This window comes from Oryctolagus cuniculus, chromosome 5 (genome assembly GCF_051225735.1).
Source record: "Oryctolagus cuniculus isolate XC-2025 breed Fujian yellow rabbit chromosome 5, ASM5122573v1, whole genome shotgun sequence".
NCBI classification, from domain to species: domain Eukaryota; kingdom Metazoa; phylum Chordata; class Mammalia; order Lagomorpha; family Leporidae; genus Oryctolagus; species Oryctolagus cuniculus.
Genome location: NC_142871.1, coordinates 126,944,251 through 126,969,778, shown reverse-complemented (window position 1 = coordinate 126,969,778; position 25,528 = coordinate 126,944,251). Strand labels below are relative to the sequence as shown.

Here is a 25,528-nt window from a genome sequence, read left to right as displayed (position 1 = left end):
ATCTGCTGGTTCACTCCCCAAATGACCACAACAGCCAGGGCTGGTCCAGGCCAAGGCTAGGAGACTGGAGCTCCATCTGGGTCTCCTGCATGGTGGCAGGGGCCCAAGCACTTGGGCCATCTTCCTCCGCCCTCCCAGGACATTAGCAGGGAGCTGGATCAGAAGTGGAGCAGCCAGAACACTGATACAGGATGCTGCAATATGGGACGCTGGTGTATTAGTCTCCAGATCTTTTGGCTGAAGCACAATGCTGATCCCTCCAAATATCTTGCTTTTTAATTAAAATACTGAAGAAGAACATCATGGGGGCCAGCGCTGTGGCATAAAAGGTTAAGCTTCCATCTGCAGCACCAGCATCCCATATGGGCACTGGTTCAAGTGAGACCTGGAAGAAGCTCCTGGCTCCTGGCTTTGGCCTGACAGCTCTGGCCATTGCAGCCATTTGGGGAATGAACCAGTGGATGGAAGACTTTCTCTCTCTATCTCTCTCTCTCTCTCTCTCTCTTCCTCCCTCCCTCCCTCTATCTCTGCCTTTCACATAAATAAAGGAAGAAGGAAGAAGAAGACCTTTCGGGGGCAAATATTTGTTCTAGCAGTTGAACCGCTGGTCAGGACGCCTGCATCACCTGTTACAGTGCCTGGGTTCAGGTCTCAGCTCCGCCCCGAATTCCAGCTTCCTGCTCATGCGCATGCGCCCTGGGAGGCAGCAGCGATGGCTCCAGTAGCTGGGTACCTGCCACCCACGTGGGAGGCCCAGAAGAAGCTCCTGGCTCCTGGTTTTGGCCTGGCCCAGCCCTGGCCATTGCAGCTATTTGGGGAGTAAACCGGCAAATAGAGGATGTCTCTGTCTCTCCCTCTCTGTCAACTCTGCTGTGCAAATAAATAAATCAATCTTTTTTAAAAAGCAAGCGTCTTTGTTCACAAATCTTTGTCTTGTGAGGCCTATTTTGTAATTTTATTGGGGTATATGTGCACATGTGAAAATTCATGATCCAAGTGACAGCCATAGCTAAAATGCAATAGAGTCACTGAAAATGACAGTTATAAAAGTTTTTTTTTTTTTTAAAGGAGGTCTATAACAAGATGGCAAGAGAGCCGGCGCCGTGGCTCAATAGGCTAATCCTCCACCTTGCGGCACCGGCACACCGGGTTCTAGTCCCGGTTGGGGCGCCGGATTCTGTCCCGGTTGCCCCTCTTCCAGGCCAGCTCTCTGCTGTGGCCAGGGAGTGCAGTGGAGGATGGCCCAGGTGCTTGGGCCCTGCACCCCATGGGAGACCAGGAAAAGCACCTGGCTCCTGGCTCCTGCCATCGGATCAGCGCGGTGCGCCGGCTGCAGCGGCGGCCATTGGAGGGTGAACCAATGGCAAAGGAAGACCTTTCTCTCTGTCTCTCTCTCTCACTGTCCACTCTGCCTGCCAAAAAAAAAAAAAAAAAAAAAAAGATGGCAAGAGGTCTCCTGGGCACCTCTTTGCCTGTAATAAGTAAAGAACCATCAGGGAGCAGCTCACTCCCTGGCTTTGCCAGCTGCCAGCCAGGCGACCTTGGGGGGTTACCCCATCTCCCTGAGCCCAGTTGCCTCACCTGTGAAAGGGGCCTCCCTGTGGTTGGGTGGATCAGACCCAGTGCAGTGTGGCGTACGTGCCAGTGCTCTGTGTCCTGGAGGTGGTAGTTGCCCTCCTGGGAGCCCGGGACTGAGCAGAGGCCTGTCAGACAGGAAGGAGGGTGGGCATCCAGTCCCTAGTAGGAGTGGCACTCTCCGTTCCCCGGCCCGTGAGAAAGAACTGGGTTTGGGGGCCGGGGAGGGCGTGGGAGGGGCTCCGTGGCAGAGCAGCTGAGGTGCAGCTGGGCCTGTGGTGGGGAGGCGGTGTTGTGGGCGCCTGCTCCCCCAGCACGCATCTCAGGTCTGCAGCCGGGTCCTGCTCCTTTCCCATGGGTCATGGCTGGGCCGTGGCTGCTGCTTCTCCTGGCCCTGGGGTGTCCAGCTCTGCCCACAGGTGAGCCCCCTCTTTGTATCCCTCTCTGTCATCTCCCCCCGTCCCTGGTCATCTGCCCAAGGCCAGCTCCTCGCTCTGGCCTCCCTGGATATAATAGGGAGGCAGGGGGCCAGGACAAGGGCTGCTCAGAGCCGCCTAGGCAGAGTCCTGGCAGAAACCCATTATCCCCTTCCCACTGTACTCTACTCCCAGACCCCTGCCCCAGGCCCCAAATGCTGCCGTCTGGGCTCCGCAGTGTTGGTGGGGAGGGGCAGTCCATCTTGGGGTTCAGAGAAAGAAGGCCAACCTGGATGGGTATCCGAGGACGCCTAGGGGTGAGGCTAGCCAAGGCCGTGTTATGTGACATGGAGTGAGGTCCTGTCCTGTCCTGTCTGCCCTCAGGGTGCCCAAGTCCTACAGGACCCAGGGGGTCCCAAACTCACTTCCAGCTCCCTCTATCAGTGAGCTCAGGAGAGGCCCCAGGCCCCCAGGACTTTCCAGACTCTTTGCCCCCAGCCTTCCACAATCAAGGATGCAGCCAAAGGAATCCCAGTTCCATCTAGACGCACGTGCGTGTCTGGTGTGCATGGCAGGCCAGAGGTCTGGGTCTTGGAGTCAGGGAGTCTCGTTGCTCTAAAGCTGGTCCCCAACATGTCACGGACACTTCCTCCCTGGAGAGATAAACCACACCTCTGTGGGACAGGGAAAGCCCTTGGCAGGAGGCCTGAGCTCTGGGAAGGAAGCAGCCAAGGAGAAGAGGAACAATCCCCAGGGGCTTCATGGAGGAGGCAGAAGCCGAGCTCAACTTAGGTGGTGGGGTGAGAGGTCCTGACCCAGACTGCAGAGTGTGGGGTTCACTCCCATCGCCTTGGTGTGCAATGCCTTGTGAATAATTCACACCACAGCGAGGCTAATGCTCGTGGGCCAGGGCATTCTGAACTCACGGTCTTTATTCTTCATGTTGTTTTTGCCAGACCGGTGCTACGAATCCCATTCTATTGACGGGACCCCTGAGCCTCAGTAAATTAAGTGGCTGAGTCAGGAGCCGATCCCAGCTCTGTCTGAGGCTGTGTCCTAGGCTTGGTCCACTGAGCCCTGTGACAAAATCTGAGTTGTCATGCTTTCTGGGGAGGCACTGCACAGGACTTGGGACTACAGGGATCTGAGTTCAAGTACTGGCTGGCTGGTTTCCCATGCAGGTGTTCCTAGGACAAGAGCTCTTTCCTGAGTGCCCTTCCCCCACCTCCTCACAAGACTCCTTCCTTTTGGGGCATTTCTTCAGCTTGGTTATACTTCACGACTCATGTGTGAATTTATTTGTAGGGTTATTTTTTAAGATTTTTATTTATTTATTTTTAATTTTTATTTGAAAGAGCTATAGAAAGAGAGCAAGAGAGAGAGAGAGAGAGATCTTCCATCTGCTGGTTCACTCCCCCAAATTGCTGCTATAGTCAAAGCTGGGCCGATCCAAAGCCAGGAGCCTGGAGCTTCTTCCAGGTCTCCCATGTGGGTGCAGGGGTCCAAGGACTTGGGTTGTCCTCCACTGTTTCCCAGGCCATTAGCAGGGAGCTGGATCGTAAGTGAAGTGACTGGGTCTTGAACCAGCACCCATATGGGATGCCGGCGTCCCAGGCAGAGGCTTAACCTACTATCCCACAATGCTGGCCCCATAGGGTTTTTAAAGAAATATTTATTTATTGGAAAGGCAGAGTGTTTGCAGCAAACAGGCGAGGCTGAAGCCAGGGGCCAGGAACTCCTTTTGAGTCTCCTACATGGGTGGCAAAAACCCAAGTACTTCGGTCACCTTCCACTGCCGTCCCAGGCCATTAGGAGGGACCTGGATTGGAAGTGGAGCAGCCAGGATTCAAACCAGCACTCCACCATCACAAATGGCAACCTAGTGCAATGGCAGCCTCTGTAGGTTTTAACATTTGAAATTTCATTTATATGAAAAAACTCAAATAGCCAAAAATAACATTGTGACATATACCAAATGAGTCATCTTTACTGAAGAGAATATAACTGGGAAATTAGAAATATCCTGGAAAACACAGGACAAATATTTGCAATAATCACATGACTTTTCTTAGAATTACAAAACAATAGGCCTGTTCTTCAAATGGGTGAACCATATGGTACATGGCTTGTAGCTCAATAAAGTGCATTCCTACAGAAAGTAACTGAGAATAATACAAGCGTACTTCAAAAACTGCATGAAGGGGCCGGCATTGTGCTGTGATGGGCTAACCACTGGTTAAATCGCCATCTACAATGCTGGCATTCCACACGGGCACTGGTTTGCATCCCAGCTGCTCCACTTCCTATCAAGCACCTTGCTAATGCACCCGGGGAAAGCAACAGAAGATGGCCCAAATCCTTGGGCCCCTGTACACACATGGGAGATCCACATGAAGCTCCTGGCTCCTGGCTTCAGCCTGGTCCAGCTCCGTCCATTGTGGTCATCTGGGTAGTGAACCAGCAGATGAAAGATCGCTCTCTCTCTCTGTAAGTCTGCCTTTCAAATAAATAAGTCTTTTTTTTTAAAAAAAAAAGTCATGAAAATGGAATTAAAAAATAAGATTATTTTGGCACAAAAAATGAAATTCTCACAGTTTTTTCATAATAGGCATTTTCCATGAACTTTTAATTTTTATTTATTTTTAAAATATTTATTTATTTGAAAATCAGAGCTACAGAGGGAGAGGACGAGACAGGTCTTCCATCAGCTGATTTACTCCCCAAATGGCCTCAAAGGCCAGGGCGGGGCCAGGCCGAAACCAGGAGCCAGGAGCTTCATACAGGCCTCTCCCGGGGGTGGCAGGGGTCCAAGGACTCAGGCCATCCTCCGCTCCTTTCCCAGGCGCATAGCAGGGCGCAGGACAAGAAGCAGAGTAGCCAGGCACTTGCATATGGGATGCCGGCAATGTAGTGGCAGATTAACCCACTACCCTATACCACTGGCCCCTAAACTTATCTTTCAGTTCCACTTTCCATGAACTTTTTGAAGTACCCTCTAATAACAAACACCCACACAGATTAACAAATGGTCAACGTTTTGCCATATTTGAATTGTATATTTTCCCAGAGAAACAAAAAGTGACAGATATATTCAGAGCCCCCTTGGATCTCATTCTGGTCCCTATTCCTTCCCCTCCTCCCCAGAAGTAACCTCTTTCTTGAGACTGGCACCGCATGGTATTATAAATGCTTATGCATCTGCTGCCTCTCCCACAGCACTGAGTTCCCGGAGGCCAGGAACAGTGTCTTACTCAGTGTTACATCCCCAGGGCCTGGCGCAGAAACATGGAGCTTAAATGTGATTGACAGGTGGGAGTGGAGGATGGATGGATGACAAACACATGAGTGATGGGAGGGCATGGGAGTGATGGGAGGATGCATGAGCAGAGGGGGTGACAGAATGGATAGATGGAGGAGAAAAAGGCTGGCTAGATGGGTGAATACAAGCCGGGAGTGATGGTTAGCCGGCTGGTGACAACGGAGGGACAGGTGGAACGATAATACCGCACAAGCCCAGCCTACAAGGAGATGCCGGCCTGGAAGGGTCTGGGCTGGACACCCGTGCTGTTTTGCAGGTGTGGGCCACACGCCCTTCCCCTCTCTGGCCCCACCAATCACGCTGCTGGTGGACGGAAGGCGGCAGACGCTGGTGGTCTGCGTGGTCTTGGATGTTGCACCCCCGGACCCCGCCAGCCCCATCTGGTTCTCAGCTGGCAACGGCAGCGCAGTGGACGCCTTCACCTACGGCCCATCCCTTGCGATGGATGGCACCTGGACTAGTGTGGCCCAGCTTTCGCTGCCCTCAGAGGAGCTGGCATCCTGGGAGCCCTTGGTCTGCCACACGGGGCCCAGGACTGGGGGCCGCAGCCGGAGCACACAGCCCCTCCAGCTATCAGGTGCGGATGGTGCCTGGCCTCCTGTGGCTGCTCCCTGTCCCCTCCTGCACACCCAGGAAGCAGGGTATGGTAGGAAGGAGGGATCCAGGCCACCGAGGCATGAAGGAGGTTCAAGTGCAGAGCATCCAGGGAGGCGGTACCTGGGCTCACGACAGGGTGGCCTCAGCGTCAAGAATCCTAGGATTTGCAATGTCTAGTTCAACTCCAGGTTCTGCTGCAGGCCTTCGAAGAAATAGTAATGCCTTCTCCCTCCTAGGGCTGGTTATACACACACTCACCCTGTATATCCACATTCACGTGGGAGTTCACATTATTGCCCCCTGGTGCAGCTACAGGGAAGTAAAATCGCATGTCCAAAGTCAGCCACCATTATTACTGACCAGACCATTACTTCCTCTTTCTGGATTACCTCGGTCTTCCCATCTTCCAAATGGGCATGTTTGCTGACCAAATGTCCTGCCCTCCAAAGAGTGCTTCTGACAGTCGGTCCTCGCAGCAAAGTGCTGGGCCACCATGGCCTGCCCCCTACCGCAGGGCATAGGACAGGGCGCGGTGGTGAGTGAGGGGGTCTGGGCCCCTCAGAGGACTTGCAGGAAGTGAGCTCAGGATGTCGCTGCTTGCTCAGTTGTCCATCTACGCAATACACCCTGGGAGCAGCACTGCCCAGGGCCGGGGCACAGTGCTGAGGTGTGGCCCTGTCCTCTGCTGTGCATGGCCCATCCCTGGGGACCCACTCCCTTCTCCTTTGCTGGCAGGTGAGGCCTCCCCAGCCAGGCACTGCCCCCAGGAGCCTCCTAGGGGTGAGTACTTGGAAGCTGGGGCTGGGCTGGGAATAAGGGCTGGGGACCAGGACTGGGACTGGAGGACGGGACACAGCTCTGACCTGACATGTCCCGCCCAGCCTCCTAGGGGTGGGGGCTGCCTTGCCAGGTTGGGGGCACTGTCTGCCGTTCGATGAGATGGGGCTGGAGCCTCTGACCCCTGCACAGGTGACAGCTGACACCAGGGTCCTTGAACTGTGGCTAGGTGGATGGCTCAGGCATCAGAGCCAGTGCCCATGGGATCCTGCCTGATGGGGTGGGGTGGAAAGAGCGCCACGTGGGCAGTCATGAGGTCAGCTCTGGTGCCACTCTGCTTCCTGACCAAACAGGAAGTTGGGGGCTCTCTGTTCTCACAACATGAGATAGGAGCTCCTGCCTGGTCCCCACGCCTCCCTACCCTCAATGTTGGGGAACAAAATAAAATGAAGGCCGGGAAGAGGCATCTCCTTGTCAGCAAGGACTGAGGTTAGACACCAGGAAAGACTAACGTTCTCCAGGTGGCACTCTGGCCTCCTAAGCCGGCTTCCTCCGCAGGGATGGCAGCCCAGGCCCTGCGGCTGGGGGCGCTGCGCCTGCTGCTCTTCAAGCTGCTGCTGTTGGACGTGCTCCTGACCTGCCACCACCTCGTGCCCCCAGGGCCCACCTAGCCCTTCCGGCCAGCGGCCGGACTCACAGGACCTGCCCTTAGTACCCGCTCCTCTAGCCTGGGAGCATTTTTTTTGTATATGACCTGCCTCCCCCTGAAGCCCAAAGCTTCCTGGGGCTGGGCTCTGCCTCCACCCTCAGACTGTCTCTCCCTTCACACGGGAAGCCCTTCCAGGCTGGCGATCCACCCAGGCCCTGCAGTGTCTCTGGTGCAGAGAGCTGAGCACAAAGAACCTGATGAAAAGTCTCCTTCTCTCTCTCTCCCTCTCTCTCTGTAACTCTGCCTTTTAAATAAATAAATCTTCCAAAAAAAAAAAACTTAAATGATGCAAGCAAATTACAAATATTCTAACTCATGTCTTTCCTGGGAGGGGGAAATTGGGCAGATTTCAAAGAAGCAAAAATCTGGGAAGGCTCCCTTGAGGAAGAGGAACCGGGAATTGCAGCATATGGCGGGGGCTTGGGGAGGATGCTGTCCCATCCCCCTCTCCTTTCCCCACAGCCAGGCACTGGGCAAGGCCCAACCTCTGCGAAGAGTCAGGGCAGGGAGCCCGGGAGCCCAGGAGCCCAGAGGATGGGTGCTGGGCCTGGGGTGAAGTCTTGTACAGACTCGACAGAAGCGCACAGGGCCAGGATTCCGGGGTAACAGGATCACGTCCAATGTTAAGAGCACAAATGGTAAATTCCAGACTTACGTGTTGTTAATCAATTAAGGGTTATTATTCATCTGACAAATATTCTCTGAGCATCAACAATGGGCCAGGCACTAAAGAGCTTTGGCGTTTGGGGTTTCGTTTAGTTTCCTAAATAGGACTCTTGGGCGGACAGAACACGAGGCTCCCACGCCAACTGAGACATGGGTGTGTGCTATTTGCACAGTGCTGGTGGGAAGTGCAGCCTTGTCCAGGGGGTCTTCCCTAGTGGTCACCCTGGGAACCCAGGGTGCTCTCCTGTGAGTACAGATGTCCTCTTTCCTCCAAGGAACAGCCCCTCACAACCACCCACAACCCTGGCTTCCCTGAGCCCCCGTGGTCACTCAGCTGCGGCTCCATGAAGACCCTGTGTCCCCCACTGCTCATCTCTCAGCAGCTTGTGAGGGGACCCTCCCTCCTCTCCTTTGGATTCTTCAGGGGGGTCCCACATTTGACCCCCCCCCCCAGGACCTGCTTCTTCTCCGAGACACAGACTGAGGGAGGAGGCTGTGCTGGGTTCAGGGAGGGGTCCAGCCATGCTCAGACTCTCGGCCACTGTCCCAGCTCTCTCCCAGAGAGATCAGAGGCCCTCGTGTCCATTCCAGAAGCTTCCCTCGGCTTCAGCTCCTCTCCCCATGCTGCCCCAACTTCCCCACCCTGCCGTGCCCCTGTCTCTAATCTTCAGAGTGACTAATGTAACGTTTTTTTTCCAGGAGGCCTCTGGACCTCGGTAAAGCAAGGGCTGTGGCCGGCCTTGGAGTCTAGATGACACGGGGACTCGGCCTGACCCTGTATTCTGTTGCAGTTCCACGTGCCCCAGTCCCTGCTTGGCCACATACTTGTTACCCACATACTGTTGGAGTAAGAAGCTCGGGCGAAAAAATGACAAAGTCAAGGGCTTGGGCCTCAGTCTGTTCAAATCTTCATTTTTTTTTTAAGATTCATTTTATTTATTTGAATGGCAGAGTCACAGAGCGGGGTGAGGGAGACAAAGAGAGAGGTTCACTCCCCAAGTGATGCAACAGCCAGGGTCAGGCTGAAGCCAGGAGCTTCTTCCGGGTCTCCCACACGGGTGCAGGGGCCCAAGCATTTGGGTCATCCTCTGCTGCTTTCCCAGGCCATTAGCAGGGAGCGGGACCAGAAGTGGAGCAGCTGGGACTCGAACTGGTGCCCATATGGGATGCTGGTGTCCCAGGTAGAGGCTTAGTCTACTACACCACAGTGCCAGCCACCAGTTCAAGTCTTCATAAAACAGCCTAAGTATCTAACCTCTCGGAAAGACACACAAGGTACTGAACAACAGGGCTTAATGATAAAAATGCAACCTTCAGGCAAATTCCAGAAGCAGCCTTGGTCTGTGTGTCCATAAGACATTGAGCTCAGAGGCAGCCTAAAGCAGTCCCCAGAGACCCAGAGTCCTCCTCCTGATGACGCAGCAGATGGGGGTCTCTGCGGCGGAACGGACAACTGCTCTTAGCCACATTCCTGCTCAGACCCACAGAAACCAGCACCAGGGCAGTAAAGGGACGGAGAATTGCATACGAAAAACTAAAGTAACACAACCTGTTCCATTAGCTTTCACTTCACCTATCTGACCTTCCTAACCACAGGCAAATCTCACACAGCAATGAGGAAGAGCACTCTGCAATCACACAATCAGAAACTGCATGGGGCCAGCGTTCGTCCCGCTTGGGACAACCACACCCCAGACAGATCAGGGTGCCTGGCTCCAGTCCCCGATACTCCGCTTGCGGCCTGGGAGGCAGCAGATAATGGCTCAAGTGCTTGGGTCCCTTGTGGAAGAGCGGGACGAATTTCTGGGCTCTTGGCTTCAGCCTGATTTGTTGCAGGCATTTAGGGAGTGGATTTCTCTCTCTCTCCCTTCCTTCCTTCCTTCCTTCCTTCCTTCCTTCCTTCCTTCCTTCCTTCCTTCCTTCCTTTCTTTTACAGGTAGAGTTAGAGAGAAAGGTCTTCCTTCCTTTGGTTCACCCACACACACACAATGGCCGCTACGGCCGGAACTATACCGATCTGAACCAGGAGCCAGGTACTTCCTCCTGGTCTCCCATGCAGGTGCAGGGCCCAAGCACTTGGGCCATCCTCCACTGCACTCCCAGGCCACAGCAGAGAGCTGGACTGGAAGAGGAGCAACCGGGACTAGAACCTGGGCCTATATGGGATGCCGGCACCGCAGGCGGAGGATTAACCTAGTGAGCCACGGTGCCAGCCCCTCCATCTCTTTCAAATAAAATGAAAATAAATAGGGGCCAGCGCTGCGGCATAGAAGGTTAAGCTTCTACCTGCAGTGCCGACATCTACATGGGTGCCAATTTGAGTCCTGGCTGCTCCACTTCCAATCCAGCTCTCTGCTGTGGCTTGAGACAAGCAGTAGAATATGGTCTAAGTCCTTGGACCCCTGCACTCACGTGGGAGACCCAGAAAAAGCTTCTGGCTCCTGGCTTTGGATGGGCCCTGCTCTGGCCATTGCAGCCATTTGGGGAGTGAACCAGCAGACTGAAGACCTTTCTCTCTCTCTCCCCATTTCTCTTTCTATATCTCTGCCTTTCAAATAAATAAGTAAATATTTAAAAAATAAAAATAGAAACTGAGCCTCAGAGAGGAATTATTCGTTTCAGTTTCCCCTCGGCCAAATCCAGTGTTCTTGGACACCCAGAGAGTTTGAAGGCTGAGACTGAGAACTGTCACTCTCACCGGAAGGGTCAACAATAAAATTCAAACACATGTGCTCAGTAAGGGGTTGCGCATCACGACCTCAGGAGGGAAGTGACGTCAGGGAGGCGGAGGAAGTCGCGAAGATGGCCTTCCACACGGATTCCAGAACCCAAGCCGACCCAGCTCCTGCGAGCCCTAGGGTCTGGGGCCCGGTCCTCAGCCCCTCCCAGAGTCTCCGTTAGGGGGTGTGAAAAGATGTTGCTATAGGTCGCCGAGGCCACCATCCGCTATCTCATTGGACGAGATCGAAAAAAGACCGTCCTCCCATTCGCTGGAGGCCAAACCCCGAGAAAGCCCATTGGCTGCGTCGTCCGCGGGCCTTCGCCCGCTTCGAAGGCGGGCTGAGGCCGGGCGACGAGGGCGCCGGCGAGGGGCTCGCTGTTGCCGTGGTTACGCCTAGGCACGTGTGCAGTCCCGGAAGCGGCTCCGGGAAGCCGCTCGCCGCGCGCGCCGGGGGAGGAAGCGCCGGCCGGTCCGCTCGGCTCGGGTCCGGCTGGGCCATGGAGTCGTCGCCTGAGCCCGCGGCCCGCTGCCTTCTGCCTCTCCCCTTGCTGCTGCTGCTGCTACTCCTGCTGCCGAGCCCAGAGCTCCGCCCGAGCCACGCCAGGGCCGAGGAGACCGACTGGGTTCGCCTGCCCAGCAAATGCGAAGGTGAGGGGCGGGGCCCGCGGGGCGTTTCCTGCCGGAGGGGCGGGGCTCGCGGAGAGGGGTCGTGGGGCGGGGGCTCGGGCTGTGTGCGCCGCGAGGCTCCGGGGTCTGGGCGCCGCTGGGCGCCGGGACGGGCGAGGGGGAGAGCGAGCCGTGATCATCCAGGCCGTGACGAGGGAGGTGCAGGGCTTTGGCGCCCCCAGTCCAGGGTGGGGGTGGCAGGTGCGGGAGAAGGGAGTCAGTCATGAGACTACTTAGGAGGTAGCCAGGTAGAACCAAGTGCAAAGAGAGGGGCCCGCTCAGAGGAAACCACAGATGCCGCGGCCTGCAGGCCAAGAAGGGAAAGAGTTTGAGGAACCGAAAAGGCCCACGTGACTCGGGGCGGGGGGCTGGGAGAGCCTGAGCCGTCCCCTCGTGCCCACCCTGCAGCCTCCTCTGTCACCCCCGCTCCCAGCTCCCTGACGACGGGGCTTTTGCCCGGATGTCTGTGCCTACAGTAGGGGGTGGGGACCCCGTTAATGTTTTTGGAATAAACATGGCCATGTGGGAGCTGTGGCTGCGTGTGGAGCAAGCAGGAGAGGCTCCAGGGCCCCTTCAGGGAGAGTGTGGAGCCGGTGGGGGGTGGGGGCACCTAGGAGAGGAAGGTGGATTTTAGGATGATGGAGAAGGGCTGAAGACCAGGAGCTGCCCAGTGATGGGGCTGGGAGGTGCCTGCCTTGGTGCCTCCCCTCCACCTCTCTGGTCACCCACCCCTTCCGTCTCACCTCCCCAGCCTCAGGCCCCTCAAGAAGTTGGCTCTAGGATCCCTAAGCCCTGGGATGTGGGGGCGGGGGCGGGGGACACATAATCCTTTCATGTGAGAGATTAAAAGGGGGATGCTGCAGAGATAAGCTGGCCTCACTGGAGGGGACCCCAGATGGCTTCTAGCCCCTGCCTCTGCCTCCCTCTGGAACAGGCAGTAGGGGGGTTAGGATGCTTCACTCTCAGCCTCCTGCAGTTCTGACAGATCCTTTGACGGTTTCACTTCCTCTTCTCTCTGTTTTCTTTTTCTGATACCAAAGAGCCCCTACTGTTTGTCTTTTTATTCCCCTAGCCTCAGAAGCTCACATTAGTTTTCCATAGGAGGCATTCACAGACTCATGGCTGGGTAGAGCTGGAAAGGATCTTAGGAGACCATCCCCACCTAACCTTTGCTAACTGATGAAGATTCATGTAAAAGGGATTTCCAATCACAGGGTGGCTTGACAAGGCTCTCACCCTTAGGCTCCTCCTGATATTGTATTTCTTAAAGGCTGTGTCTGGCCCACAAAGCCTGGCTCCTGGCTCAGAAGCCCAAGTGGAACAGGCCTCAGCACAGAGGAAGGAGAGCCTGCCCAGAAGAGGAGTAGGCGGGTGTCCGTGAGGGTCTGGGGTCTGTGCCATGAGTCTCCTCCAAGTGAGGTTCTGGGTGGGATGCCCCCAGGGTTGGGTGTGGGGGTCTTGAAGATGCTTGGAAGGGTTGGGAAGCAAGGTTGTGGTTGATGGGCCTAAGAGAGGGGGTGTTCCAAACACCCCCTTCGATGCTGCTGGAATATGGCATGTTGAGGGCGTGGGAGAAAGGGGCAGAGGAGCCAGAAAAATGATGAGTTTGCACAGGACGGAAGAGGGGAAGGAGTCCAGATGTCCCTGGCCAGAGAGCAGGGAGCGGGGGCGTCCTCAGTCCATCGCAGGCTCTGAGATCACCAGCTTACAGTTTGTGGAATTTTCGTGTGTTCCAACTTCCCCAAGCCATCGGTTCGTGTATATGTTGTAACATTTCACCAAACAGGCCCCCAGGACGTGTTTTTATTTCTGTGGTGAATTGGTTTTTGACCAAACTCTGCTGTTAGCAGTGCTGACAGCACTTAAGCTACAGACCATAGTCCCGAAGCGGCTCGGCCACACACACAGTCTCTATCTGCAGTAGTTGTCACGCATCCGTCACAATGCAGGGGGATGTCAGAAAGCTCACGGGGTGGGCGTTGTGGGGCAGCGGGTTAAGCCGCTGCCGGGGGCACCAGCATTCCGATCAGAGGGCCTGGATTCAGGCCCGTCTGTATGCTTCCAGTCCAGCTCCCTGCCAGTATGCACCCTGGAAGGCAGCCGGTAGTGGCTGCAGGACTTGGGTCCCTGGCACTCATGTGAGAGGACCAGGTGGAGTCCTGGCTCCTGGCCTCATTCTGTCCCAGCAGGCATCCAGGAGTGAACCAGCAGATGGAAGATCTACCTCCATCTCACTGTCCTTCACCTTTCAAATAAAAGAATGGACTTTTTGAAAGTTTTTGGGAAATGCGTATTTGAAAAAACTATGTGGACTTAAAAAATTTTGCACCAAAATGAGCATATCATTTAATTTCATTTTATCATGTACTTTTTTTTAACTTTTATTTAATAAATATAAATTTCCAAAGTACAACTTTTGGATTATGGTGGCTTTTCCTCCCACAACCTCCCTCCTACCTACAACCATCCCATCTCCCACTCCCTCTCCCATCCCATTCTTCATCAAGATTCATTTTCAATTATCTTTATATACAGAAGATCAACTTAGTATATACGAAGTAAGGATTTCAACAGTTTGCACCCACATAGATACAAAGTATAAAGTACTGTTTGAGTACTAGTTATACTGTTAATTCACATAGTACAACACATTAAGGACAGAGATCCTACATGGGGAGTAAGTGCACAGTGACTCCCTTTGTTGATTTAACAATTGACACTCTTATTTCTGACTTCAGTAATCACCCAAGGCTCTTGTCATGAGCTTCCCCTATGGAAGCCTCTTGAGTTCGCCAACTCCGACCTTATTTAGACAAGGTCATGGTCAAAGTGGAAGTTCTCTCCTCCCTTCAGAGAATGGTACCTCCTTCTTTGATGGTCCGTTCTTTCCGCTGGGATCTCACAGAGATCTTTCATTTAGGTCTTTTTTTTTTTTCCCCCCACAGTGTCTTGGCTTTCCATGCCTGAGAAACTTTTTAGCCGGATCTGAATGCCTTAAGAGCTGATTTTGAGGCCAGAGTGCTGTTTAGGACATCTGCCATTCTATGAGTCTGCTGTGTATCCCGCTTCCCATGTTGGATCGTTCTCTCCTTTTTAATTCTATCAGTTAGTATTAGCAGACACTAGTCTTGTTTATGTGATCCCTTTGACACTTAATCCTATCTTTTTGATCAATTATGAACTTAAACTGATCACTTTGACTAGTAAGATGGCATTGGTACATGCCACCTTGATGGGACTGAATTGGAATCCCCTGGCATGTTTCTAGCTTTACCATACCATGTACTTTTTTTTTTTTTTTTTTTTTTTTTTGACAGGCAGAGTGGACAGTGAGAGAGAGAGACAGAAAGGTCTTCCTTTGCCGTTGGTTCACCCTCCAATGGCCACCGTGCCGGCGCACCGCGCTGATCCGATGGCAGGAGCCAGGTACTTATCCTGGTCTCCCATGGGGTGCAGGGCCCAAGCACTTGGGCCATCCTCCACTGCACTCCCTGGCCACAGCAGAGAGCTGGCCTGGAAGAGGGGCAACCGTGACAGAATCCGGTGCCCCGACCGGGACTAGAACCTGGTGTGCCGGCGCCACAAGGTGGAGGATTAGCCTAGTGAGCCGCAGCGCCGACCACATACCATGTACTTTTAAAAGATTACTATTTGGGTCTGGTATAGTGAGTAAAGCTGCCACTTGCAACACCGGCATCCCATAGGCACCAGTTTGTGTCCTGGCTGCTCCATTTCTGATCCAGCTGCCTATTAATGACCTGGGAAAAAGCAGTGGAAGATAGCCTGAGTGTTTAGGCCCCTGCCACCCATGTGGAAGACCCAAATAAAGCTCCTGGTTTTGACCTGGCCCAGCCCTGGCCATTGGCGACCATCTGGGGAGTAAACTGATCCGAAGCCAGGAGCCAAGAGCTTCTTCTGGGTCTCCCACATGGGTGCAGGGCCCAAGGACTTGGGCTATCTTCTACTGTTTTCCAGGCAGTAGCAGAGAGCTGGATAGGAAATGGAGCAGCCAGGACTCAAACCAGCACCCATAGGGGTTGCCAGCACTGCAGGTGGTGGCTTTACTTGCTATGCCACAGTGCCAGTGCCAATAAACAAAATCTTTAAAAAAAAATTATTTCAGAGAGTTGGACAGACAGAAAGAACTCCCACCCACTGTTCAACTCCCAAAATGCTTGCAATAGCTGGGGCTGAGCCAGGCTGAAGCCGGAGCCAGGAACTCAAAGTGAGTCTCCCATATGGGAGGCAGGGACCCAAGTACTTGCAGCATCGCCTACTGCCTCCCAGGGTCCACACTGGTGGGAAGCTGGGATCAGAAACCAGAGCCAGGAATCAAACCCGGTACTCTGACATGGGATGTGGCCATCTTAACCTGTGGACCAGATGCCTGCTCCACTGGGAGTTTTTTGAAGTGCCCTAGTGGTCTCAGACTGGTGAGAAACAGAAAAATCTAGGCCGGGATGCCCCTCCAAGGACCCTTGTTTCAGTAGAGAACACTTGAGACGATCGAAGGCCCTTGGGAGGGCATGGAGCCCGCAGAGGCCCAGAATGCCCCTCCTGACTCAGTTTCTGACCAGTGCAGACCTGGGAGGCAGCCGTGCTGGGTCATGTGATTGAGCTCCTGCCACCCACGGGAGAGACCTGGATCACATTCTTGGCTCCTAACTTTGAGCCCAGTCCTGTGCTGGCCATTGTGGATGTTTGGGGAACGAAGCCAAGGTTGGGAGTTCTTATTCTGTCTCTGCCACTTGAAAAAGAACAGGTGAAATGAGCCCAGAACAGCTTCCTGGGAGAGGAGGCTTTGTGTGTGTGTGTGTGTGTTTAAAGAGTTATTTATTTATTTGAAAGGCAATGTTAGGGAAAGGGAGAGATCTTCCACCTGCTGGGTCACTCCTCAAATGGCTGCAAGGGCTGGAGCTGGGCCAGGCTGACACAGGAGCCTGGAACTCTAGGCCAGATGTCTCTGATGGGTGCAGGGGCCCAAGTGCTCAGACCATCTTCCACTTCTTTCCCATGCGTGTTAGCAAGCAGCAGGATTGGAAGCAGAGCAGTCAGGACTTGAACTGGCGCTCCTAAGGGATGCCAGCATCGCAGGCAGTGGCTTAACCCGCTGCGCCACAGCGCCAGCCCTGGGAGGAGGCTGGGAGAAGGGGCAGAGAAGCCCCAGAAGGCATTAGCCACTTTCCCAGGGCCTCGGGCCTTCATTTCTGCAGTGGTAATGATGTGTTTGTTCCTCTGTCTCCTCCCCTGGGAGGAGCACCTGGAAGGGAGAGCCCTTATTTTCGTAGCCGTATCCCCAGTCAGTGCCTGACGCACAGGAGTTGCTTAATTACTGTTTGAGGAAGGGTGAGAGGAAAGAAGAAAAGGAATGTGTGAAACTGCAAGAACAAGGTCTCTGGAGGGAATGGAGCAAATTAACTCGGTAGCAGTAGAAAGCTGGGTTGATAAAACAGCCATAAAAGACATTTCAGGGACATCGGGGAAATCTGAATATGGATTATTAGATACTTTGGAATTAGTGTTAATTTTCCAGTATGCATTTATGGTTATTAGAAGGTCCTGGGTAAAGTGATAAGTATAAGTACACAACCAATCAAAAAGATAGGGTAAGTGTCGAAGAGATTTTACAAACTAGACCAATGTAAGCAAATAATGAAGGATAGAATTAAAAGGGAGAGAATGATCCTGCGGGGGAAGCAGGACACACAGCAGACTCATAGAATGGCAAACGCACTCCGGCCTCAGAATCAACCCTTGGGGCATTCGGATCTGGCTAAAAGGCCCATGAGAGTCTCACAGGCATGGAAAGCCATGACACGGTGGCAAAAACAACCTAAATGAAAGATCCTGGTGAACAAGACCCCAGCGGAAGGAACAGGCCATCAAGGAGAGAGGCGCCTTTCCCTGAAGGGAGGAAGGAACCTCCACTGTGATACGGCCTTGACTAAACAAGTTCAGAGTTGGTGAACTCAAGGGGCTTCCATAGCCTAGACAGCGCATGGCAAGAGTCTCGGGTGATTGCTGACGTCATAAATAAGAGTGCCAATTGTTAAATCAACAACGGGAGTCACTGGGAACATGCTCCCCACATAGGAGCTCTGTCCTTAATGTGTTTTACTATGAAACTTAAAGACAACACTACTAGTCGAACAATACCCTATACCTTGTGCGGTTGTGTATACTAAGTTGATCTTCTGTATATGAAGGTAATTGAAAATGAAACTCTATGAAGGGCAGGATGGGAGAGGGAGTAGGAGAGGGGAGGGTCGCGGGAGGGAGGGAGGTTGGGGGGCGGGAAGCCACAACAATACAAAAGTTGCACTTTGGGCCGGCGCCACAGCTCAACAGGCTAATCCTCCGCTTTGCGGCACCGGCACACCAGGTTCTAGTCCTGGTTGGGATGCCGGATTCTGTCCCGGTTGCCCCTCTTCCAGGCCAGCTCTCTGCTGTGGCCAGGGAGTGCAGTGGAGGATGGCCCAAGTGCTTGGGCCCTGCACCCCATGGGAGACCAGAAAAAGCACCTGGCTCCTGGCTTCGGATCAGCGTGGTGCGCCGGCTGCAGCACGCCAGCCGTGGCGGCCATTGGAGGGTGAACCAACGGCAAAAAGGAAGACCTTTCTCTCTGTCTCTCTCTCTCACTATCCACTCTGCCTGTCAATAAATAAATAAATTTAAAAAAAAAAAAGTTGCACTTTGTAAATTTACATTTATTAAATAAAAAAAAAGAAATCTCACATTAAAAAAAAAGAAGAAGGTCCTTGTTCTCAGTTGATGGGTGATGACATATTTAGGGGTGAAAGGTCAGATTTGCAACTTACTTTCAAGGTGATGTAACAGAAACAATATATATATTTTTGAGACATATTACCACCTTCTTAGGTTATTATATGTTATATATTGGAGAAAGATAATAAATCAACAATTGTTGGATATAAATAGGAGGTATATAGTTCATTGTATTCTTTCAGATTTTCTGGATGTATGAAAAAATTTTTTAAGTTTATTTTTTATTTGCAAGGCAGAGGGTCCGATGCTGTGGTGAGGTGTAGCAGATAAAACCACTGCAGTGTTGGCATCCCATATGGGCACCAGTTCGAGTCCTGGCTGCTCCACTTCAGATCCAGCTCTGTGCTAATGTGCCTGGGAAAGCAGTGGAGGATGGCCCAAGTCCTTGGGACTCTGCACCCACGTGGGAGACCCGGAAGAAGTTCCTGGCTCCTGGCTTCAGATCAGCCCAGCTCCAGCCGTTGCAGCCATTTGGGATATAAACCGGCAGATGTAGGATTTCTCTCTGTGTGTCTCTCCCTCCCTCTCTCTCTCTGCAAAAAAAAAAAAGGCACAGTAATAGATAGAGAGCTCTTCCATCCTGTAACTGGCTGGGCCAAGCTGAAGCCAGGAGCCTGGAGCTCCATCAGGGTCTTCTATGTAGGTGGCAGGGACCCAGGTTCTTGAGCCAGCATCCACTGCCTCCAAGGATGCACATTACAAGGAAGCTGGATAGAAAACAGGACCCTGTCCCAGGCCTTCCTGTATGGATGTCACGTGGGATGTTGGCATTCCAAACTGCAGCTTGACCTGCTATGCCATGACGCCCAACCTATAAGGGATTTTTAAAAGAGAAATGGAGGAGAAATGAAGTCAGTAGAATGAGGGCCGGAACTGGACGTGGGGCAGTGGGTGTTGGGGCTGGTTTCAGGTAATGAACTCCATCTGGTGGCCTGGTACTCACCCCTTCCCTGCCGTGAGCACTGACATGGCCCCATCTGGGAGGGATCCCCCAACCTGGGCCTGCCTTGCTGGAAAGCCGCCTCTGATGGTTGGCTGGTGTGCGCTCAGCGGGCTCTGCCGTGTCTCCCTCCTCCAGTGTGCAAATACGTCGCCGTGGAGCTGAAGTCAGCCTTCGAGGAAACTGGCAAGACCAAGGAGGTGATTGACACGGGCTACGGCATCCTGGACCGCAAGGCCTCCGGGGTCAAGTACACCAAGTCGTGAGTGAATGGGGCCCCACGGCCGGGCTGCTTTGTTCCGGAGGCTCCGGAAGCCTGGGCTCCCTTCTTCCTTCCAGCTAGACAGGCTCACCATGAGGGAGTTGACTTTTCCCGAGACCCACGTCTGCCCTGTGGTTCTGCCCACAACTGATCATGTGATCTCCATAAATCCCTCACCTGCCGTGGCCTCGCGGACTGCCGGGACCATCACAGTGATGCCCAGGCTCTGCGTTCTTGCGGGCGGTGCTGTTTTGTAAAGTATTAGTCACCTGGGGTTACTGGCTTTTTATTTTGCCAGGCATACATATTAAAAAATAAAACAACTTTCACCCATCCAAAATGAGATTATATTTTACCATTGAAATTTAATACATATTGCTTTATAAAAAAAAATCTGAAGTACTGAATCATTTAGTTTTATACAAACCCTTTCCCTTAGAGCTGTTACAATGTTGTCTCTCTGGTCTGTGTTCCAGCATTTCAGAGCCCCCAGACCAGATGACCTATCTTCCTCCCAGCTCTGACTCCCCGTTGGTGAGCTGTGCAGATGTCGGGCGGCAGGGCTGGAGGGGCGGACGCGAACCCCGCCGGGGCTGGGAGGGGGACTCAGTTGCTGTGCTACTGCTGTCTCGGCAGGGACTTACGGTTAATCGAAGTCACTGAAACCATTTGCAAGAGGCTCCTGGACTATAGCCTGCACAAGGAGAGGACTGGCAGCAACCGGTTTGCCAAGGTTGGGTTTGTGCTTGCCCCTCGGGCCAGCCTGCGTGGGTCTGAGTGTGTGCCTGCTGCTGTGAGAGTGACTGGGAGATAGTGCCTTGCAAGCCGCCCCCCTTGCCTCTTTCCGTTCTTTTTTTTTTTTTTTTTTTTTTTTTTTTTTGACAGAGTGGACAGTGAGAGAGAGAGAGAAAGGTCTTCCTTTTGCCGTTGGTCCACCCTCCAATGGCCGCTGCAGTCGGCGCACCGCGCTGATCTGAAGCCAGAAGCCAGGTGCTTCTCCTGGTCTCCCATGGGGTGCAGGGCCCAAGGACCTGGGCCATCCTCCACTGCACTCCTGGGCCACAGCAGAGAGCTGGACTGGAAGAGGGGCAACCGGGACAGAATCCAGTGCCCCTACCAGGACTAGAACCCGGTGTGCCGGCGCCGCTAGGTGGAGGATTAGCCTAGTGAGCCGTGGCGCCGGCCTCTTTCTGTTCTTTAATGGCCGTTTGTACAAGTGGCCCAGCTTTCCCGTGGCAGTTGGCATGTTTATGCTGGCCTGGCCCTGCGCGTCAGGCTCCTGCCTGTTTCAGACACATGCATAGGTGCACCAAGCCCCATGAAGTCCTGAGATATGGATTAGAGAAAACGCTGCCAGGTGCAGGAGACGCAGAACAAGCAGGAGTAGGGTGGGTGTCAGGGGGCACCTGGGGGCAGCGATTGTCCCCCGGCCCCACTCTGCCCACACCGTCCCTCCCGAGACCCGAGCAGCGTGCCTGTGTAACTGCACTCACTTCTCTCCCTGGAGAATGAGCTGCTTCCAGCGAGCCCCATACTTCTTTGTCTTTAACGTCTTGGTTCCCTGCACATGGCAAAATAGTTGCCACCTGCATTTTTCCACCTAAGTTCCCTCCCAGCCAAGGAGACGAGACTGACTGGTCATAAACGTGAGGGTGTTGTCTCAAGCAACACATGTCCTAGGTTTATCTTTGGAATTTGAATCGTGCGCTCTATTTGGTAATTAGTCCATGTCTGTTGTAATTAAAAGTATTTAAAATGATTTGCCATTGCAAAAAACTGAGAAGTAGCCTACTGTTGGTCGGTCGGGAGCGGTAGAGTACAATGTTGTTGAGGGGTCCTTGCATGGGTTGTCGTGCGGCTGTGAGAGCAGGAAGCAGCTCTTTGTGAACCAAACTGAACCGGTCTCCAAGGTGCATTTTTAAGTAAAAAGGGCGAGGGACAGCATGCATAGTGGGCGTGACGCACGCCTGCTTCTGCGGAGACAGGGATGGGGAGAGGGCGTGTTTTCCTGCCGGGCTGTGTGGATCATCTCTGGGAAGAGAGCGGAATGGAAGGATGCTTTGTCTCTGGGAGAAAGACCCAGGCAGCCGCCAGAGGTGGTTTTTATAGAATAAAGTGTCCTTCCTGCCCAGGCTGTGCCCTCTCCTGCCAAGGACAGCACAAGCCAGGGAGGAACTGGAGAGGAGCATGGCCAGAGGGGAGTGAGCATGGCCAGCCACAGGGCCGGAAAGAGCCAAGACAAACTGGTTTCCTGGGTCAGAGGGTTCAAAGGGCCTGAGGGCAACAGCGGATCTGTTTGAAGGGGTGAGGTGTGGGGAGGCAAGTCAGGGTGTCAGGGTGCACATGTGGGCCACGGTGGTGCAACACTGGCCTAAGCGAGGGAAGAAGCGCCCCAGAGGGTCTTGACATCTCTGGGCTGGGTCTGCAGACAGCCCCGGGAGAGGTGGGGGTGCCACTTCCCGCATCTGGTTGCCTCTTGCAGGGCATGTCCGAGACGTTTGAGACGCTACACAACCTCGTGCACAAAGGGGTCAAGGTGGTGATGGACATCCCCTATGAGCTGTGGAACGAGACCTCCGCAGAGGTGGCTGACCTCAAGAAGCAGGTATGGGCCCTTCAGGCCTCACAGACTGGCATGCACAGTGGGGCCGGGCGGGGGCCGGGTCTGCCGAGGGAGGCCCCGGAGCTGAGGGACTTGAGCCAAGCTGTTTCACCTCCTCCGGCTTCAGTTTCCAGCGGCGAGTCCCGCCACCTGCCTGTCTTGCGGTGGGTTGTGAGGCTGAGCCGAGCCGAGCTGAAGTGTTGTGCTTGACAGTGCGACGTGCTGGTGGAAGAGTTTGAGGAGGTGATCGAGGACTGGTACAGGAACCACCAGGAGGAGGACCTGACCGAATTCCTCTGCGCCAACCACGTGCTGAAGGGCAAGGACACCAGTGAGTGGGGAGGCGGCGGCGGGCGGGCTGGCCGCCGGGATGTGTCCTATGCTGCCCCCGCAAGGAGGTGGGTAAGAGAGAACAGAAAAGAGCTCACGGGGCCCAGTGAGGGCACAGGCGCCGAAACAACCCGCAGAGAAGTTCGGTGCCCTCCCAGGGGCCTGGTGGCCGCAGTGAGGCAGCAGTAGGGACAGTGACGTCAGGCACCGCTTGTGGTTGCTGTTCCTGGAGACCCCCCAGTTCGTGCCCCCCCCTCCCCCGCCCTCGCCCCCGCCCCGCAGCCTGGCAGCCGGGTGAGGGTGTCTCTCCTCGCCCCAGGTTGCCTGGCAGAGCAGTGGTCCGGCAAGAAGGGGGACACAGCCGCCCTGGCGGGGAAGAAGTCCAAGAAGAAGAACAGCAGAGCCAAGGCCTCGGGCAGCAGGAGCGGCAGCAAGCAGAGGAAGGAGCTGGGAGGCCTGGGGGAAGACTCGAGCCCCGAGGAGGAGGAGGGCGTCCAGAAGGCGTCCCCTCTCCCGCACAGCCCCCCTGATGAGCTTTGAGCCTAGCCCAGCGTGCCCTGTGCCGAGACCCCAGCCTTGACGCCGAGGAGCCAGGGGCGTGGCTCTGGCGAGCAGAGGTGGCCCGGCTTCAGGCTGCGCCTGAGCTTCTGCTGTGCGCGCTGCCTGCCGAGGAAAGACGCAGCCCCGGGAGGAACTGAGCAGCTGTGGTCGGCCCCGGGCCGGCCTTTCCCCCACCCGAGCGTTAGCTGACACGGGCTTCGGGCAGGCCATGCCCGATGTTTTCAGGACTGTGAGGACTGTGGAGGGCACTCGGGAGGGCAGGCAGCAGAGCGGGGTGCTGGGACTGCAGCCCTCCAGAGCCTGTGAGCACCCCACCCTCCACCCCGCCCTGCAGCACCCCCCGCTCCTCCTGGGGACACCTTGCGATCTGCCCAGCCTTCCTCCCTGGGGCTCAGAGTAAAAACCTTTTGGCCTTTGGGTTCCAGTGTCCGAGTCCTCGTCAGCCTTCAGGTGCATCAGCGCCCCCCGACCCCGCTGCCCTGCCTACCCTTGTCCTCCCAGCCTCGGGGGCAGAGCATGGCCAGGCCGCCCCCATCTTCCCACTGCCGAGGCAATCTGCCAGCTGGAGAGAATGGCAAGTGGAGGGCAGCCCAGGGTGCTGCGGGGTGGGGCGTGAGTGATGCCCAGCACAGGGTGCTGCCCAGTCCCTCAGCTCACCCTCACGGGCAGCCACAGTAGCTGCCCTCATTCTCCCTGCTCACGCCACTGGCTTGTGTCCTGGGCACCTGGCTGCCCTCCCTCCTGCCTCTCCTGGCTCCCCAAAACCATCCCCTCAGTTGTGTAAAGTGTTTACTGGTTATTCCACCAGCCCCCGCCCCACCCTCCCACCTCAGCCGCCCCACATGTTGGTCTTGAACCTTGTTCCCTGATGACCACACTTGATCTCTGTTCCTCCCGGCCGTCGTGCTTGGAGCCTGGAGTGGAGAACACACGTACACACATTTCCAAGTGACACCTGGATGACACCTGGTTTACACAGAGTTCTCCAGTGCCCAAGGAGGAGCGGGCAGGCTGGCCTCTAGGGAGGACAGTGGGCGGTTCAGGCCCCTCCCAGTCTGTCCTGGGGAGGAGCGAGTGACAACAGCTGCTGTTAGGTGTTATCCTTGGAGCACGCCCGTGAGGTGGGCGCTGCAGAGAACAGGCCCTGGTGGTGGGTGTTCCTGAGCTCCTGCTAGTGACTCCCAGGTCCCTGTCTGGTGGCTGCCAGGGCTCCTTCCCCCAGCACCTGGCACTGACACTGTAGATCAGACTGACCCACCACCACCAGGACTTAAACTGGGGGTGGCTGCCACTGCTGCTTGGAGGGAGTGGCAGGCGGTCCCCCCATCCCTGAGAGCAGCCACCTCACACTTTGCTGCGGAGGCCCAGTGGATAGGCGGGAACACGCCACTGAAGGAGCCTTGAGTGTGCAGAGGCTCAGGGCCCTGAATCCCAACTCCTGGGAGGGGCCCAGGTTTTCTTCCCCTCCCCCAGCTAAGGGCATCCAAGGCCCTGAAGAGAAGACAAAAGTGGGAGCATTCCTTCCTCTGGCTGTTGCTCAGAGCAGGTCCGTGGAGGATGGTACCTCTGTGGTCCAGCCCCACTTTCCCATCTCCTGCTGATGTCCTGGTACAGGGATCCGGGCTGGGGTGGGGGTGGGGTCCACTCCTATCCTGGGCTTTGTTCTCATCACAGGAGATACTTGGGTGTGGGATGTGGGGCTGGGCCCGAGGGCTGGAGATCCATTTGCAGCCCTCTAGACTGTCTGGGATTTGGTGGTCTCATTCTGATTCCCCTGTTCAGTCACTAACCCACAGCACTCCCCCGCCTGGCTCACCTCTGCCCAGAGCTTCATTGATTTATCTTGAAAGAAGGATGAGGCAAACCTTCCTGGGGTGTTGACCCAGTGGCCAATCCCAGCCCAGCCCCAGGCCTGAAGGCAGGCACACTGTGTTCTTCGACCTCCGCTGCGCACGGCCCCCTACCTGCCCCCCACCAGCACAGCTCGGGGAGTTCTGAACTTGGTAATTGCCTCCTACTTCCATCTGAAAGTGAGAGGACTGCCTGAATTCAAAGTAACCTGATTTCAGTCTTCCGATCAGAAATCCTATTGGAACCGGGTTTGTTTCTTTCCTTTTTTTTTTTTTTTTTTTTTTTTTTTGGTGAAGATTTACTTATTTATTTGAAAGGCAGAGTTATAGGAGAGAGATCTTCCATCCACTGGTTTACTCTCCAAATGGTCTCAACATCAGGAGCTGGGCCCATCTGGAGCCAGGAGCCAGGAGCTTCTTCTGGGTCTCCCATGTGGATGCAGGGGCCAAAGCACTTGAACCATCTTCTGCTGCTTTCCCAGGCACGTTAGCAGAGAGCTGGATTGGAAGTGAAGCAGCCAGGACACATACCCGCATGGTGCCCATATGGGATAATGGCGCCGCACACAGAGGCTTAACCTGCTAGGCTACAGGACCAGACCCCCACCTATTTTAAATGAAGTCAAATTGTATATTTAAAAAAAAAAAGATTTACTTATTTATTTGAAAAGTCAGTTGCACAAAGAAGGAGAGACAGAGAGTCTCATCTGCCATTTCACTCCCCAATTGGCCACAATGGCCAGAACTGCA

General features: G+C 54.6%; 2 protein-coding genes across 4 annotated transcripts; both read left to right on the top strand.

Moving 5' to 3' along the window:
• The first annotated feature begins 1,829 nt into the window (after nt 1-1,829).
• PTCRA (pre T cell antigen receptor alpha) lies at nt 1,830-7,706 on the top strand. Its single transcript, XM_051855930.3, has 4 exons — nt 1,830-1,994; nt 5,567-5,887; nt 6,643-6,687; nt 7,243-7,706. Exons 1-4 carry the CDS (start codon nt 1,937-1,939, stop codon nt 7,353-7,355), a joined length of 537 nt encoding a protein of 178 aa, XP_051711890.2. The 5' UTR covers nt 1,830-1,936; the 3' UTR covers nt 7,356-7,706.
• A 3,500-nt stretch (nt 7,707-11,206) lies between these two features.
• On the top strand, nt 11,207-23,346 carry CNPY3 (canopy FGF signaling regulator 3). 3 transcript variants are annotated; one of them, XM_017345135.4, is made up of 7 exons: nt 11,207-11,429; nt 19,312-19,435; nt 19,912-19,965; nt 19,997-20,168; nt 21,918-22,040; nt 22,251-22,368; nt 22,687-23,341. In XM_017345135.4, the coding sequence occupies exons 1-7, from the start codon at nt 11,279-11,281 to the stop codon at nt 22,905-22,907; spliced, it is 963 nt and encodes a 320-aa protein (XP_017200624.2). In that variant the 5' UTR covers nt 11,207-11,278; the 3' UTR covers nt 22,908-23,341. The 3 variants fall into 3 exon arrangements, with proteins under 3 accessions (XP_017200624.2, XP_002714457.1, XP_089190069.1); XM_002714411.6 differs by lacking the exon at nt 19,912-19,965 and having other exon boundaries at nt 20,072-20,168; nt 22,687-23,346; XM_089333943.1 differs by lacking the exons at nt 11,207-11,429; nt 19,312-19,435 and having other exon boundaries at nt 19,950-19,969; nt 20,072-20,168; nt 22,687-23,346.
• Nucleotides 23,347-25,528: the final 2,182 nt, after the last annotated feature.